Source organism: Histomonas meleagridis, assembly GCF_020186115.1.
Source record: "Histomonas meleagridis strain 2922-C6/04-10x chromosome Unknown contig_25, whole genome shotgun sequence".
Lineage (NCBI taxonomy): Eukaryota > Parabasalia > Tritrichomonadida > Dientamoebidae > Histomonas > Histomonas meleagridis.
Genome location: NW_027150831.1, coordinates 317186 through 333536, shown reverse-complemented (window position 1 = coordinate 333536; position 16351 = coordinate 317186). Strand labels below are relative to the sequence as shown.

The following is a 16351-nucleotide window of genomic DNA, read 5'->3' as shown; positions in this document are numbered from 1 at the left end:
CAAGATATTAAATCTTTTATAAATGAAGAAGAATAATTTCGAAATATGAAATTTAACTGGATTAAGAATACATTAAAAAATGAAATTGCTACCAGAAGTGGTATTATAAGTGAAAAATATAAAGAAAAGATTCAAAATTTATATCAAGAAGATCCTCGAAAATTTATTAATTGGCATATCTGTAAGAATCCTACACCAGAATGTCCGTTAACTTTAAATCAATTTGAAGAATTCTCTGTATATGAATGGAACTCTAAAATTGATTTTCATCCACTAAATAATGATTCTAGATGAAATTTTAACAATTGTTTTGTAAAAGAAGATAAAGATTTATTCATCATCACTATATCATTAGATAAAGATAGAATTAAAGAAGTCATTAGATCTAGACCAAATTTAGATGTTCATGGTATTGACGGTATTTCTAACACAATTTGAAAATCCAATATCAATATTACATCTAAAATTATTAAATATATAGTTTTTTATATGATTTTATATTAAAGAATTCCAAAAAGCTGGAAATCATCAAAAACTATTTTATTATATAGAGAAGAAGCACCAGAAGAATTAAGATCATGGAGACCAATTAGTATTCTAATACTTTATTTCGAATTATCTATTGTATGTTTGTAAAATGTATTTAAGATATCGCTTATAAAATCAATATCATTAATAGAGTTCAAAACGGATTTAAAGAAGGAATTAATGGAGCAGCAGAACATATTGAAACAATTAATGAATTAATATCTAATGCCAGAAGAAAGAAACAAAGTATTTATATCACAGATTTAGATTTTAATAGCCAAAGGTTTTCCAGATAAGTTTATTAATATTAATAAAAATTCTTATAAGAACTCATACACGAAAATATTTTATAAAGGAACTAATTCTAGACCAATATTCGTCAAAAGAGGAGTAAAACAAGGATGCACTTTATCACCTACATTATTTAATTTGTGTTTAGAACCTCTATTAAAAGCAATTCAAATAAAAAATAAAAATGATGGTATACTAATTGAAGACGAAACCAATGATGAAATAATTAGATTCAATATTCAAGCTTATGCAGACGACGTTATTTTAATGTCTAGTTCAGAAGAAGGTATGAATAATATGTTAAAGACAGTTGAAAAGTTTTGTAAATTTTCAGGAATGGAATCTGCAAAAAATGCCCAAAAAATGTAAATTTTTAAGATATACTTATACTGATAGAACATTAACTTCAAAATTAACAATGAAATTATTCCTCAAATTTCTTTATTGTCTTATATTGAAAATTTAGGAATCCCAATAGCTTGTAATAGAGCTATTAAGATAAAACATTCTAGATTAATTATTAATGAAATAAAGAACCAAATTACTAAAATTATGAAATCTCCATTAAAGATTACTCAGAAGATAGATTGTATTAAAAGACTAATTACGCCAAAGTTTGGCGTAAGGTGAACGTTCAATAGATTGAGCAAAATCAAAATTTGTTGATGAAGCCAATTCTTGAAGTTTTTCTACTTCATCATTTCGTATTATTTTTGCAATTTCATTCGGATTAACTCCTTCTTTAATATATTTACTATGAATTTCTCAATCAGCATTTGATAATTCTTCATGATTTTTATAAACAAAATATTTCCATAAACGTCTAACGCATATCCAAGATTTAAAATATAAATGCATTTTTTGAAAAAGTGTTTCCTTGGAAAAAAAGAACTTTTTTTTTTAAATCAATTAATTACTCTCAGTGAGTAATTACTATAAATTATGAATGAATTATTCTTTTAAAACAAAGTATACACATTATTATCCATTTAAAGAGGCAAGCCATAATAACTTAGCTATTTTCATATGAAATAATTAATATATTATTTAAAAATTTTTATTCTAATCAGAATTTTGAATTTCAATCAGGTGACTTCTTTTCATAGCTAATGAATATTTGTTGAAACCACAGAAAAAGATTATTATGGTTCCATCTCAACATAGTATTTCTAATTTGCCTAAAAGTTGAACAAGCTTAAGAAAAACTTTATTACCCATGTGTGAACCCCGGTACGTGATGGTTCTAATTTTGGTTAATTGAATAAGTTTTTCGGCTTTGCACCTCTTCGTTTTTCGCTAACGTTTTTTGCAACGGTTTGTAAACGTCTGAATTTACAAATGCAACAAGATCAGTGCCCCCATACAGAATTATTCGATGGAATGTGTGTCTTATGTGGAAAAGACATGTCACATAATTTGCCAAATGGTTATGTTCCAAATAATGAACTTATAATGAGAAAAGAAGATATTCAAAAAGAAAAAGAAAGCATTGATAAATATCTTATGGACAACAAAAAATTAGCTCTTGTTATTGATCTAGATAGAACATTAATTGATACAATAATAGTTAAGAATGAAGAAGAAGCAAAAAGAATTATTGATCTCGATCCAGAAAACAAATCTGATTTATTTTACTTCATGTTAGACAGGCTTTACCTAGTTAGAATACGTCCACACGTCCATGAATTTTTAGAAAAATTAGCTCCTTTTTACATTATGCATCTTGACACATTATCACAAAGAAGCTATGCGGAAATAATTATGAAAAAGATAGACCCAACAGATGTTTATTTTAGAGGTCGAATTCGATGCAGGGATGAAAGAAAACTTCAAACAAAAACAATTGAGTCATTTATCCTTAGTGATAAATACACCATTGCTCTTGACGATACGCCAGATGTTTGGCAACAGGAAAATGATCATTTTGATTTCATTCCACGTCGACCAATAATTTATCACAATCTTATTCAACTTGAACCATTTCTCTATTTCAAAAGCTTTCCTGATGGGAAGAAGGAAATCTCACAAAGAGCAGCCAATGACACTACTCTTCAAAATATTGCAGATATAATGGTCGAAAAAATTCACCACAAATTCTTTGAAAAACAAACAGAGAACGTTTTTTTAACAATTTGCGACCTTAAGCTTAGCGTTTTGCGTGATTGCTATATAATGTTTTCAAATGCTTGGAATGAAGAAGATACTCTCCAAAGGAACAAAATAATCAGCAGAGCAGAACAATTCGGAGCAAACATCGTCGTGAACTTTTGTCCGTATGTTACACATATCGTTGGATTTGGGCCACCCCAAACCGTCGCCGATGAGGCAGCGAAATACAAAGGGATATTTATTGTGCATATGGCGTGGTTCGACTATTCTTGTCTAAGGTTTAACAAAGAAGATGAATACAGATACCAAATTCCTGGATATCAAATGGTCACAAATGGGGATCTACCCCGAACAGATCCGCCACCTGAAGAGGAGATTGGATCAACAGATTTCGATGATTTGATGAACGGAGATACGACAGAATCATCAAGTGATTACAGTGATGATGATGCTTATTCTGAAGACATATCATTTCTGGGAGATAATTGATACCATTATGGAATTTAATGAAATAAAATTTAATTCAAAAATGTTTTTCATAATTTTCTTAATAAAAAATACTATTTAAGAGTTTATCAAATTTGATTTATAGAGTAATCGAAAATAAGATTTACATTTAAAAAGTATTTCTATTTTCAATCTAAACTTTGAACATAATAAATAAATGTTTTTTATCGTTTATGTTAATCTGAAATTATTGGATATTTACTCATTTTTATTTCTTGTGCTTGGCCGCTTCCTTGGCTTTGATTGATGCCCTCCATGCTTTGTGAGCTGCTTGCTTATCTTTAAATAATTCTGCTTTCTTTTCTTCATCCTTGATTACTCTCCATGTAACCTTTTGATCAACTTTTGGAAGAGCAAAGAGTGATGGAATCGATTCTCCTGCTGGCAATTTCTCTGTTTTTGTATGAACACGAACCATCTTGGCTTTATATGCTTTAAGACGTTCTATGTTGGCTTGCTTGATTTCATCTTTTGTGTGAACACGGAATTTATCCATGGCAATGCCCATAAATCTGGCACGTGATGGTTCAAATCCGGCAGCCTTAACTTCTTCAACTGTAAAACCGCGTCCAAGTCTAACTTTGCGATTGTAACGAACTGTTGGACAGTGAACAAGTGGACGAAGTGGTCCTTCTACTGGACGTGGTGCGATCTTCTTTGCACGAATTGCTCTTGCAATTTGGCGCCTCTTCTTACGTGCTGGATCGTCGAAATAAAATTTAATTCGGCGGAACCAATCCTTACGTAAGTGGTCATTAGGAACTCTGTTATTCTTGCAAACCATTTTAGAAAGGTCGACCAAGGTGGAAAACCGTTTTAAAACGCATTTTTGAATAACAAAAGATCGTTTATACGGTTTAATCGGCCTTTTAGTCATTCAAAATATTTCGAACGTTAACGTTTTTTGAAGGTGTACCGGGTGGATCATTTGTTATTCAATTAATTTGACAAAATTCTAATTAAATCCTTTAAATTGACAATATTGTAAAATAATTGACAAAAGGATTGCTGCGTTTCAATGAGTGCCAACAATGCAACGCTTGTTCTCAGTATTATTGTAATTATCGGTGTCTTGTTCCTATTCTTTTTCCCAATGTTTTGTTTGCGTCCAATCAAAAAATGGTTTTCAAAACTTAAGAATATCAAGAATGCAAAGATCGAGCAATCACAGAGCACTCGTCTGAACTCTGACCTATTAGGCGAAGGAATATAAGATGTTTACGTAAATAATAAATTTTATAAATCAATAAATTTTTGTTGAGGCCTCAACTCAAGGTTGCAACCTTTTCTCAGAAATAAGGTTCGTGAGGTAAGTTTAATAAGAGCATTCTTCCTTTTGAAAATTTTATTTGGTACAATTTGAAATTTTCAATGATTTCTCCAATTGAAGATCTTTAAGGTATATGTGAGAGTTTAATTTAAAAACCTAACGCCGTATTGGTGTATTTCATATCTACTTGAAATCTATTCTATTTGGAATTGATGAATAAAAAAAGGTTTTACTATATTTATTTTATTTATTATTAATAATAAATTTTGTATGAAGAAGATTTTATCTTATTTTTTATTTTTTGTTATAAAAGAAGAATATATGATGTCAGTAAAAAATTGAATATAAAAAGATTTTGTTAACATAAATTTATGTTAATTTATATAAAGATTTTTTTCCTCCAAAATAATGGCATTTCAATTTTTTATTATAAACATTATATTCTTTGGTAAACTAATAATTAAAAGCAGATATTATCTTATCAAGACATGATTGTTATATACAACATATGTCAAAAAAAATGTAAAATTTCCCCTTATAGATGAATGCAATTTCCATCTTGTTGAAACTGGAATTGACTCAATTTATTTGAGAAAAATTATTGTGTCTAGGCTTTTTGTGCTTAAATTCGAAAAGTAGTATAACAACGTTTTTAATTTTTTTTTGTTAGAGTTGGAAGTTTCCACCTGTGATCGCTAAACAATAAACATGTAAATATAAGCCATTATTATATACAAATTCATTAAAAAATCCCTTATGATGCTGGTTCTTCAGATAAAAATATTGTTTTGTATAGATATAAATTAATTAATTGATTTAAAAAAAAAATTTTATACAAGATAATTCTGAATTCAAACCGTGAAACCCATAGTAAAAATGGAAATATTTTTTTATTTAAGCATAAATTAGTTCGCGTAGATTAAAAAAATAAATAATAAAATGGTACCATGGCATGCCTTCATTTAATCAACTTGTGAAACATTTAAAATTAGGGAAAATAATTACAATACTCTTTTATAATGTAAATGTTTTTTCAATAAAAATATAATAATCATAAGATATAAAATTAAACGAATAATAAATAGATTATATGAAATTAAAAAGCCAAAATTAATATTTTAACACAATATTTTAACACAAATTGTTTCTTGATCAAAAAGGAATTGACGATAACATGTTATCCCATGGGATAAAACTTTTTCAAATAATAAATTATTCAAAAAGTTATATCGGTTTACTGTGGCACACCAAGATACCAAAAATAATAAAAAAAAATCATTTTTTTTTTCTTATTTATTTTTTTAGTTAAGAGCACTGCAAACTGTCAACGTTTTCATAAATTCATTTAAACGTGATCAGGTTTAAGTGCTCTTTTTAGTTTCGATGAATTCATCAAGTCAATTGACTTGAGGGAATCTAATAGAATTGTAGAATCCAACCAAGAAGTTGTTGGAAGCAAAAACGACATTTTGAACATATTTCAGTATGGCAAAAAATTGTCTTTGGTTCTCATTTCGGTAATTAACCGATTCAATCAACAAATTTTTTATTTCGGATATTTGCCATACCAAATCTTTATGATTTTCTTCCATTTTGCTTTTTAAATCGATAATACTACCTTTTAATATATGTCTATTCTTCTTCATTTTTTCTTGAAGTATTTCATTTAATATGCACAAATCAATAAGGTTGATCCTTTTAGAGGAACTTACTGTATAAATCAAAGCTTTTATGAAAAATATATTAAATTTCTTATCTATAGATATATTTTGTAAAGAATTTTGTGAATTCTGTTTCTTATTAGGTAAAGACACTATATAACCCAAGTAAGATTTTAAGTCCATATTTGCTTCGGTTATCAAATGTTGGTATACTTGTTTTTACATAGGTATAGGAGAATTTGTTTTACCAGACTTTTTAAAAGTAGGATTTGTTGTTTCATCCTTTGTTGTTTCAGTATTTTCTTGAGTAGAATTTGAATTCTGTTGACAATATGTTTCAATATTATTTGATAATTTAATTAAAATATTATCTTTAGCACGAGCTTTGGTTTGGGCAATATCTTTAAAATCACTTAAAGTAGGACTGTTTAAAGGATTTGAGACATCAAATTTTTTTATCAAATTCCATTCTTTATCAGTCAATTTAGAAACTTGAGACTGTGATTCACTTAATGCACAAAGATTTTGATGTGCTTTTGTTAATTGGTGAAAGATCTTATAAATGAAGTTGGAACAATTTTTATTTGTTTCCATAAAAAAAAAATGATTTTTACATCAAATTCAACTGCTCATTCAATTGTTCTCAATTTGATTCAAACGCACGAAGATCAGGCGGCTTTTGTATTCAAAACGAAAAATATTCTTAAATTAATGCATCCAAACTTGAAATAAATTCATTGGCCAAAATTTTCGTATCATCAGTGAATTTCCCCTTACTTCTCAAAAGTCTTACATGTTTAAAAAGTTGGTTGATTTGCATAACCGTACCTTTTTCTGATAACATACAAAAAGTGATCGTTGTATAAGAGATGGCATTTCCTAATTTTTCACAATTTTATCCTGCCTAAAAAATTTACGATAGAACTTTTTGAATAACAACAATAAATTATTTTGAATACCTAATAAAGCATTGAAAACTTCCGACGGTTATTGATCGTCAACAAAAAACGTTCCTTTTAATTCAAAAAGTTCAAAAATTTCAAAAATGGTAAAATATCTAAATAAATGAATTTTAAATTCCTTAAAGTATTATACTTTTATTTTCAATATGATGTGTTTGTATAATTGTTTTATTATGTTTGAATTTATTATATATTATAATATTTAGAATTTTTTTTTATTTCCAATTTTATTTCAATTCAATAGTTTCCGTAATTTTTGAGTTCAAAATGATCGACTTCTTTCAAATACATCTTTTAATATCCATGGGGAAATATGTTTTAATTCCTCTAATTTTGATTACTATAATTTCAAGTAATGATGTAATTTTGAAATTATGGGTTGGTCATAAAATTTATTATGAGTTGCCAAATTCAAAATTTATAATAATAAAATGATTAAATTTGCTAATTTTTTAGTGGCATTATTGACTTAAACATACTAATTTTAATATGACTGTCATATGTCATTTGTTTTGATGGAATTAATTAGTATAATAATTTGAGTGTTACAGGTAATTCGTTTGGTGGTGCGATGGCAAATTTCAATATCATTCAATTAGCCCGTATCGTATCCTTAACCTAAAATCATAGTAGAAAAAATATTCAGGATTTTGAGTTTTAGTACCTCTGTATAAGTTTTGGAATATAGAAATATTAAAACTGTTTTGGAACTGCAATTGAAATTGTAAAACAATTTGGTTACACAAAGATAGTCCAATTACTTCGTGAAAAAGGCATAAAGGAAAAATCTGATGCTGTACAAAATTAATAAATCATATAAATGCAATTGTTATATAATGGAAAAGCCATTACTGACATCTAAAATCTTTAAAGAATTCCTTTTTGTTATATTAAATAATACAATATTAAATAATTATTAAGTTTATTACAAAAATAAGTCTTTCATCTAAATTATGTTAGGTTTCAATTCGATCACAGATATTTCAGGTTTACATAAAAACCTTATTAATGGATAAGGTAATGGTGTTTCACCAATCCCTCTGCTAATATGTAATATCATGTCACCAACTAAATAATTCGATGTTACACATGCATGATACTTTAATGAGCCAGGAGGTAAAAATGGTGTTCCTGCATTAAAGGGTAATACACATTGTCCTCCATGAGAATGACCACTAAGCTGTAGATCAAACATTTGTGACTCGCTTGCTGCATCTGCTGCATCAGGCATATGAGCAAGAAGAATGTGCGGAACTGTGGGATCACCAGTGAAGTTAGATTTCAATTCGGCGACGAATAAATTCGTCTCAAAAAGTTTGAGTGACGGTTTTAATCCAGATATGTAAATTTTGCTGCCTCTGACTGGAAACTCAACTGTTTGCTGGTTAAGAACTGTTGCACCGATGTTGGAAAGCGCTTCTGTGAGCTCGCTTTGACATTCAACATCATGGTTTCCAAAACAAACAAATAATGGAGAATTAAGATACTTGAGAGAATTGGCAATTGTATAAACATCTTGTGTAGAATGCTTAGATTTGTCACTAATTAGGTCGCCTGTCAAAACAACTAGATCAGGGTTCTCGAAATTGATGAGATTGACTATGGATTTCAAACGTGAATATGTAACTTGGGGATACGGATAATGAACATGAGTATCTGTGATTTGCACTATTTTTAGTGGTGGGAAATTACTCCGATTTGATCGAAAAGAAAATCTTTGAATTTTAAGAGTAAATGGTTCAATATGCATATATATTAAAAAAAGAATACCAAATAAAAAACAAAGGTAAAAAAGGTTGATATGAAGACTATTTCTATAACGAAATATCCAAATTTGAGTTGGCTGAAAATGAACATGAAAGAATGTCATGAATAAAACGAGTGTAAACAATAAAATGAGAGCTAGGGTTATGCGACCTCTTAAAATTATTGCTCTCTCCTCGGCCCATGTGAGCATATTGGGAAAGGACAAAAGATTTTCATTTCGTTAACCGTAAAAACTTTTTTTGGTGTGGTCCAAATGGACAAAAAAGTTAATTAACTCCCATTAAACTTTATATTTTGCATAAAAAATCACTTTGTTTTTACTGACATAGCTTTAAATTATTTTATAATTAAGGATGAAATTAAATTGATTTTTTGATGTTTAATATTTTTGATATTTTATCATGAAATACATTGCCAACATGTCCCCTTAACATACGGCCTTTTGCAATGTTTCTCATTTGTTTCATTTTCAAGTTATGTTCTAATTCCAAGGGTGAGATTTCTATCAGCATTCCTTAACGTTTTCATCAATTTTGTTGCTCACAAATCTCATGAGATAAAATAATTATTTTTGGGTCTTTATGTTTACAATTTATCTTTGACTTAAATTGTTTGATTTGTTCCGATAAATTAATCAATGAATTTTCTGATATTATCTCTAAAAACATGTTTTTATTTCAGTTGTCAGTCTGATGAATTTCTCTAATTTTTTTTCTCCATCCTACACTAGTAATTTTGGTAGCTTCATAAAGGAATTAAAGAGTTTCTGTCTAAAGTATATTTCGGTATTAGTTATTATTTTCAAGTCACAGGAATACGAATTGTTGAAAAATCAAACAGATATTCAAAAAGAAATTTGAGTAATATTACCTAAACATAGAGACAATTATTTTTTCTTGGATATTATTTTAATTCATACTATGGAATATTTTTTGTAATAATGTTTAAAACATTGTGGGAATTTCAAAGGGTTCCCCTCATTGCTTGAAAATCAATATTTCAACTCATTTTACGTTACTTTTTCAAAACGTAGCCGTGACGTTCTGATTTGAAAAATTCTGTCTACTCTCAGAAAAAATGCGAATGTGTCAGATCCGTGAAAATTTCCTTCTCTGAATTTTGTGTTAAAAAATTTTGACGGTCAACAAGACCATTAAAATGGATTTCAAGCACTATTGCTGCAATTGCAATAACATTGATATCCATGGAGAAAAAGTGGACCTTCATCATAAAACAGCTCTTAGTCACATAACACTTCGAGAAGTCCTTCGTAAGCAAAATGATTTTCCTTTACTCCAACTTAATTCGGCATCTATTTCCATAAAAGACTGGTCAAAAATATGTGTAAGCAAAGTTGCATCTTCAAAATTCCAGTTGATTTGCTTTTCTTGTTTGCAGAAAATCAATATTTATCCAAGTAAGAACAATTGTTATGTTCAATTCGACAGCGAAAAGGCAACTACTACAGATTCCTTTGATTATGTCATACCGACAGAAATTCAAGAAATTTTTAATTACAATTCTGATCAAAAATCTCCTCCAATGAAGCCAATTGATCATCTCAAGACTATGGACGTTAGTTCTTTTTCGTTAGAACCAGAGGTAATGCTTGATGATGACAATGATTTTGAAATAATGTTTGGTAATCAGAATGAAAGATTCGTTGGATCTTTCCAAGATTATGTTGTTTTTTCACCATGTGCTGTTGATGTTTGGTATGGCGGTTTTGATTAATTATGTGAAACATAAAAAACATCTTCATGAGAATCTGATTTATTTTTACTTACTCTTTTTCATCTTCTTCATCACCTTCTATTAGCAACCCATTATCATCATCTTTTTCATCTTCTAAATCATTATCAAGAAGCTTGAACCCGAATTCTTTTTGATCTGGCTCATCGCTGCTATCGGAAACTGTCACATCTTTGAATTCTTCTGAATCTTCCTCTGGGTTCACTTCACCTTCCTCAAAAAGTATGTCTTCGTCCAAATTTTCCCATTCATGAGAGTTCCTTATGTCTATTTTCTCGTTCGCTTGAAACAAAGAGTAGACACCTTTTTTAAATGGTAGGGCATCATTTCTGTTTTCGCCATCTCCGAGCAACGGTTGATCTTCACCTTTCAGTTGAAGTTCTAAAACATGAACACGCTCATGCAATTCGTTGTTTTCACGTTTCAGTTCTTTCCTTTCTTCGAGAAGTGCTTGAATTTCTGGATTGTTATTTACGGAATCAAAAAGTTCTTGATTGAGATCTTTTATTTCTTGTATCAGCTCTTCATTACGCTTTTTAAGTGCAGAAACATCGGAAGATTCGCTTTTGTTGGAAAATGGTTGGAAATCAGAATTTAAGAAATTGTGTATTATCGATTTGCTTTCTTCGAGTTCCTTAGAAACCTTATCAAAAGAATCTTTTTGCCCTTTAATTATTGATTCGTAGTGATGGTGAAGAGCTTCGATTTCGGTTTTCATACGTGAGTATTGTTTTTCAATTTCTTTTGATTCTGAAATACGCGATTGATAAGCGGAAATTTGTTTTTCCAGGTTTTGTATTTTTTCAGCATATTTTTCGTTGTGAGATTCAAGATTTTCAATTTTAGTTGTAAGTTGTTGATTTTCCTCTTGTAGGTCCTGTAGTGTTTTTTCAAGCTCTGTTATTTGATTGCTTTCTCCTTGATTAGTGTTTTCTTCTTGAGTAAATTTATTGTTTGAAAATATTTGTTGTCTTTGAATTTCATTTCTAAGTCTTTTGTTTTCATCAAGTAGTTCCTGCTTTTCTTGTTGGAGTATTTGACATATTTCAAGAAGATTTTCATTTGGGTCTTGTATTTCATATAATTGCTCCTCAAGAATAGATATTTGATCCTTTAATGCTTTTATTGTTTTTCTATATGCATTAAATGTATTTTCTGATCCGGCTTGTGTTGGTAATTCCATTTTCGATCAGGAGATAAGTCCACTTTTTGAGGCTTTAAAATAAAGTGACAGTTATTTCTGGCGCTTTTTTATGTTTTAGCTACCATCTGGTTGAATATTCATTATGCATAACCCAGGTTTTATTCTTATTGCACTATGTTTTGCCATTTCTTATTTTATGAATATTTATAAGAATTTATTAATGTAAATCAAAATTTCTGATTTAAATTTAGATAACCCAAATGTATAGGACATTTTACACAATCTTCATGGCATCATTGTTTATATTTAAAATTCTCATCTCCATCAGACATGTTTATTCACACACTTTTCCTAATGTTTCACCAACTAATTCCATAAAATGCTAATTGATTTACCCGTGAAAAATACAAAGTTTCCAATATTTAAATATTCACTTACTACATAAGGCAAAAATCTACTTTCAATTTTCATTTGATTTTTTGTCAATAATATGTTTGAAGTAAAACAGATGTGTAAAGGCCGTTTATTATTTGTTTTGCTGTTTTTCAAGCTGCGACTTCGATACGCATAATTATTTTAAGGCTAGAAGTGCCCTCAAAAGATCAGAGTTAGAAGAAGAAATTGTTGCAGACACTGAAGAAGAAGAATATGATAAATAAGAATGCGTCTTAGATGAATACGATTTAATGGACTGTGTAGTAGAAGAAACGGATACGTATTTATCAGATGAATATGCGACAACAGATCGTTTGTCGAAAGAAAACGAGGATATAGAAACTGAAGAAGGACTAGAAGAAGTTAAAGATGTACTATGTGAAGGAACCAGTGACGATGATGATGAACTTTTATTTGTGGACGAAGATGAATAAGGACTTGTGTAATTGTTTGTTGTGCTGTTAGAAGAGGATGAAGAACTTTTATATGTGGACGAAGATGAATAAGGACTTGTGTAACTGTGTGTTTTGCTTGATGAAAATGTGTATGTTTCGTCAGATGAATCACTATCATCACTATAGGTATGTGTAGGTTCCCTATAAGGACGAATACCAGTAATTTCATTTACCCGAGCGAGACGATCTCTCTCCATATGGATGTGAAATCAAATCCAAAAGAACCGCAATGTACTGAAATTTTTGACAAATTCAGCAAACGGCAAAAATTGGATTCTTATCATCGCTCATAATTCAATATTTTAAATATATTTTTATAAAAATCCTAATCCAAAGTTGGTTTTCGAGAGAATCTATAGATTTTTTATATTTATCATTCCTGCTTTCGACATTATTTGTTCTTATTTATAAAATAAAAATATAAGAAATAAATATTATTTAATTTTTTTGCTTCATTGATTTCAATCATTACTTGGTCATTTACTTCAATAAAATTGAAAAAAGAAGCTAAAATTCTTGTTGTTAGAGATGAAGGAGTCGGTAAAACATCTCTTATCATGAAGTTGGGCTTAAACAAAAATCCTTTTACTGGAAAAATTCCGAAAATTCTGAAAAATATCCGAAAAGATGTAAACATCGACAATAAGCCATATACACTTAGGTTATGGGATTCAAGTTTCAAAGTGGAAAGTTTGGTTCATCTTTATTTTCCAAGTAATGTTGTTCTTCTTTGTTTTGCTCTTAATTCTAAGAAATCGTTTAATCATCTTATATCAAAATATATTCCTAAAATTAGCGAATATCGCCAAACTAAAAATATTATTCTAATTGGGACTAAGTCAGATTTAAGACAACCTGGAAATCAAAATCATATTTCTGATTTCGAAGCAAGGCAATTTGCTCGCCAACATAATTTTTCTACATACATTTCATGTTCCACAAAAAACAACATTGGCCTTAATAAAATTTTCCCATCATGTATCAGATTAATTTCTCATTGCGAATATTTATCGACAAACTCATCATTTGATCTCACATTTTTCGGCATATACTTCCATTTTTCCTTATTAACATGTGTTCCATTAATATTTCATTCAGCTTTTATTTTAGTAAATAATGAAATCAAATCGAATTTTCAAGAAATTAATTTGTATAAACTTACGATTTTTATTGAAGCCATTTCAATAATAATTCTTTTCATTAATATATTTTTCTTTATTTTCCCAATTGATAAAATCTCATTAGAGGAAGTATATATTAAAGGAATCCATATGAATGGTGTGTTGAATATCATTCAAATGGGAATCGGAATCACATTAATAATTCTCGCGAATGCTTCTGACGTAGGAAATGATAAATATCTATATAAGAAATTCCAAGGATTAGGAATTGATGCCTTGGCGATCTCCTTGATACACGGAATAATATTCAGTTTCTTAATCATAATAAATACAGTTATATATATAATCCAATTTCTAAGAATTGAAGCTGCCATATAACAATAGATCTATAAAATTCCTTGATAACATCTTTGAATGCGCACAATGATATAAGAAGTGACGCAAAAATGTGAAAACATCTTTGTCAAAAAAAAAAGTTTTCGAAAATTTGGTAATAATAAAAAATAACTTTTGTACAATAAATTTTCATTATCAAAAGTTATTTTTAAAAATAAATTCATGATTTCAAGTAATTTTTGCATAAAATACTGTCAATAACCATACTTTTCGGCGTGTATATGTTGTGCAGAGTCATTTTCTAAATAATGCTGAGTTACTAAAATATAATTTTCCAGGTCGAATAAACAAAAATACCGAATGATGTACCAATAAAATCTTCCATTTTTGAAATATTTTAATGATACAATCTCTTTAATCTATTAATACATATATATAAAATTGAGTTTCGATTTCAGCAATTCGTATATAGTGATCATCCTATAATCTTGATATCATGGATATATAATATCTATACATAGTTACAGATATAATTAATATAAATCTAAGAATTATATCATGACTAGCACGAGATAAATTTATTCTTTCATTCCAAAAAGCTATAAAAATCGACTTTTGCATGGTTTATATCAAACGATAGCAACAACGATAAGTGACGATAGGAGCGAATTTGAATGATGGTAAATATTATCAAAATTTTACCCTTTCCTCGATTTTTTTTTTTTTTTTTTTTCTTAATTTTTGTATTTTAGCAAAAAGTTCATTTTTATTGAATGAATATCTATACAAATTTAATTTGCAAATGATCTTTAAAATATTGACTTGAGATTTGTTTATCAATTCCTTTTATCTCATATTACTCATGTGCTTTCAAATTTTGAATATATTACATTTTTCAACTTATTTGACATTATTCGTAATGTTGTTAATTTATCTATTTCTCCGAATATGAGTCAATACAACAGTTTCTTGAGCAAGCTTTATTCTGAAATTGTTTTTGATAACGATACGAGCAGATTGAGTGATTTTTATTCATTTACTCATTCAAATTTGACTTTAAACCGCTTGAACATGTATAATGATATCAGTAACTTATAATCGGATTATAATCGTATATGGAGATCATCATACGATCTTGATATAATGGATATATAATATATAAATACATAGTTGCATCTATAATTAATAAAAAACTAAGAATAATATCTTAATCTATTAAGAAATTAAAAATTCAGAAATTATTTGGGAAATGATGAAATAAGACTGATTGAGAAAAAATTATATATTCTTCGGCAAAAAATAAATCCAAACTTTGATAAATTATGAGTTTTGCTTTTATATCTTTTTTATTTAAATTTTTCAAAATCATATTCTGGATTTTGTTAAATTTTGGAAATTCTCATTATTCAAAAAAACAATATCATTTATTTTAGAAATTTAAAAAATATAAAATAAGGCGTACAAGCTATCATAAAATTACAATATCATAATTATCCAAAATTTTTTCATGAATAGCTTTAGATAAAATTTCATATGGAAATAATTTATCATCTTTTATTTTGGATCATTTTGATATATTTAAAAATTAATTCAAGTACTATTGTCCTCCGGGAATACTTGTTTTTTAAAGTATCTTTTAAAAGAATTCGTATACTTTATATTTCATTTTCCTTCAGATTTTCCTTAAGCCCTTTCATATTTAATATATAACTTAATTCATGCATATATAACCTAAAAAAAGTATAAGTTTGATGTCATCTCTGAAGAATACAACATTTTTTTTTCCTCATATCAATGAAAATTAATTACAATTTAATAAGCAAGGATTTGTTTTTCAATATTTTAAATATTTTGTATAAATTAACTGACACCATCAGCTGCTGATCTATGTAATTATGGTTTTTGAATACCATCAACTGTTCATTTGTTGATGTATCGTAATTTCAAACCGTAATAAAAGTGAATAGTACGTACTATTGGACGTTAAAATATAAATAAAGAATTCATTAATCG

General features: G+C 28.3%; 6 protein-coding genes across 6 annotated transcripts; 2 read left to right on the top strand and 4 right to left on the bottom strand.

The window, feature by feature from the left end:
• Positions 1 to 2157: 2157 nt before the first annotated feature.
• GO595_004148 (NLI interacting factor-like phosphatase family protein) lies at positions 2158 to 3417 on the top strand (the record flags this gene model as incomplete). Its single annotated transcript, XM_067917248.1, has 1 exon — positions 2158 to 3417. The coding sequence occupies one exon, from the start codon at positions 2158 to 2160 to the stop codon at positions 3415 to 3417; it is 1260 nt and encodes a 419-aa protein (XP_067775686.1).
• Positions 3418 to 3643: 226 nt separating this feature from the next.
• Positions 3644 to 4219, bottom strand: GO595_004147 (ribosomal protein L13e; the record flags this gene model as incomplete). The annotated part of the gene is made up of 1 exon (XM_067917247.1): positions 3644 to 4219. One exon carries the CDS (start codon positions 4217 to 4219, stop codon positions 3644 to 3646), a length of 576 nt encoding a protein of 191 aa, XP_067775685.1.
• A 4055-nt stretch (positions 4220 to 8274) lies between these two features.
• On the bottom strand, positions 8275 to 9078 carry GO595_004146 (metallophosphoesterase; the record flags this gene model as incomplete). The annotated part of the gene is made up of 1 exon (XM_067917246.1): positions 8275 to 9078. One exon carries the CDS (start codon positions 9076 to 9078, stop codon positions 8275 to 8277), a length of 804 nt encoding a protein of 267 aa, XP_067775684.1.
• A 1175-nt stretch (positions 9079 to 10253) lies between these two features.
• Positions 10254 to 10829, top strand: GO595_004145 (uncharacterized protein; the record flags this gene model as incomplete). The annotated part of the gene is made up of 1 exon (XM_067917244.1): positions 10254 to 10829. One exon carries the CDS (start codon positions 10254 to 10256, stop codon positions 10827 to 10829), a length of 576 nt encoding a protein of 191 aa, XP_067775683.1.
• Positions 10830 to 10878: 49 nt separating this feature from the next.
• Positions 10879 to 12030, bottom strand: GO595_004144 (uncharacterized protein; the record flags this gene model as incomplete). Its single annotated transcript, XM_067917243.1, has 1 exon — positions 10879 to 12030. The coding sequence occupies one exon, from the start codon at positions 12028 to 12030 to the stop codon at positions 10879 to 10881; it is 1152 nt and encodes a 383-aa protein (XP_067775682.1).
• A 532-nt stretch (positions 12031 to 12562) lies between these two features.
• On the bottom strand, positions 12563 to 13078 carry GO595_004143 (uncharacterized protein; the record flags this gene model as incomplete). Its single annotated transcript, XM_067917242.1, has 1 exon — positions 12563 to 13078. The coding sequence occupies one exon, from the start codon at positions 13076 to 13078 to the stop codon at positions 12563 to 12565; it is 516 nt and encodes a 171-aa protein (XP_067775681.1).
• Between the last annotated feature and the right edge of the window lie 3273 nt (positions 13079 to 16351).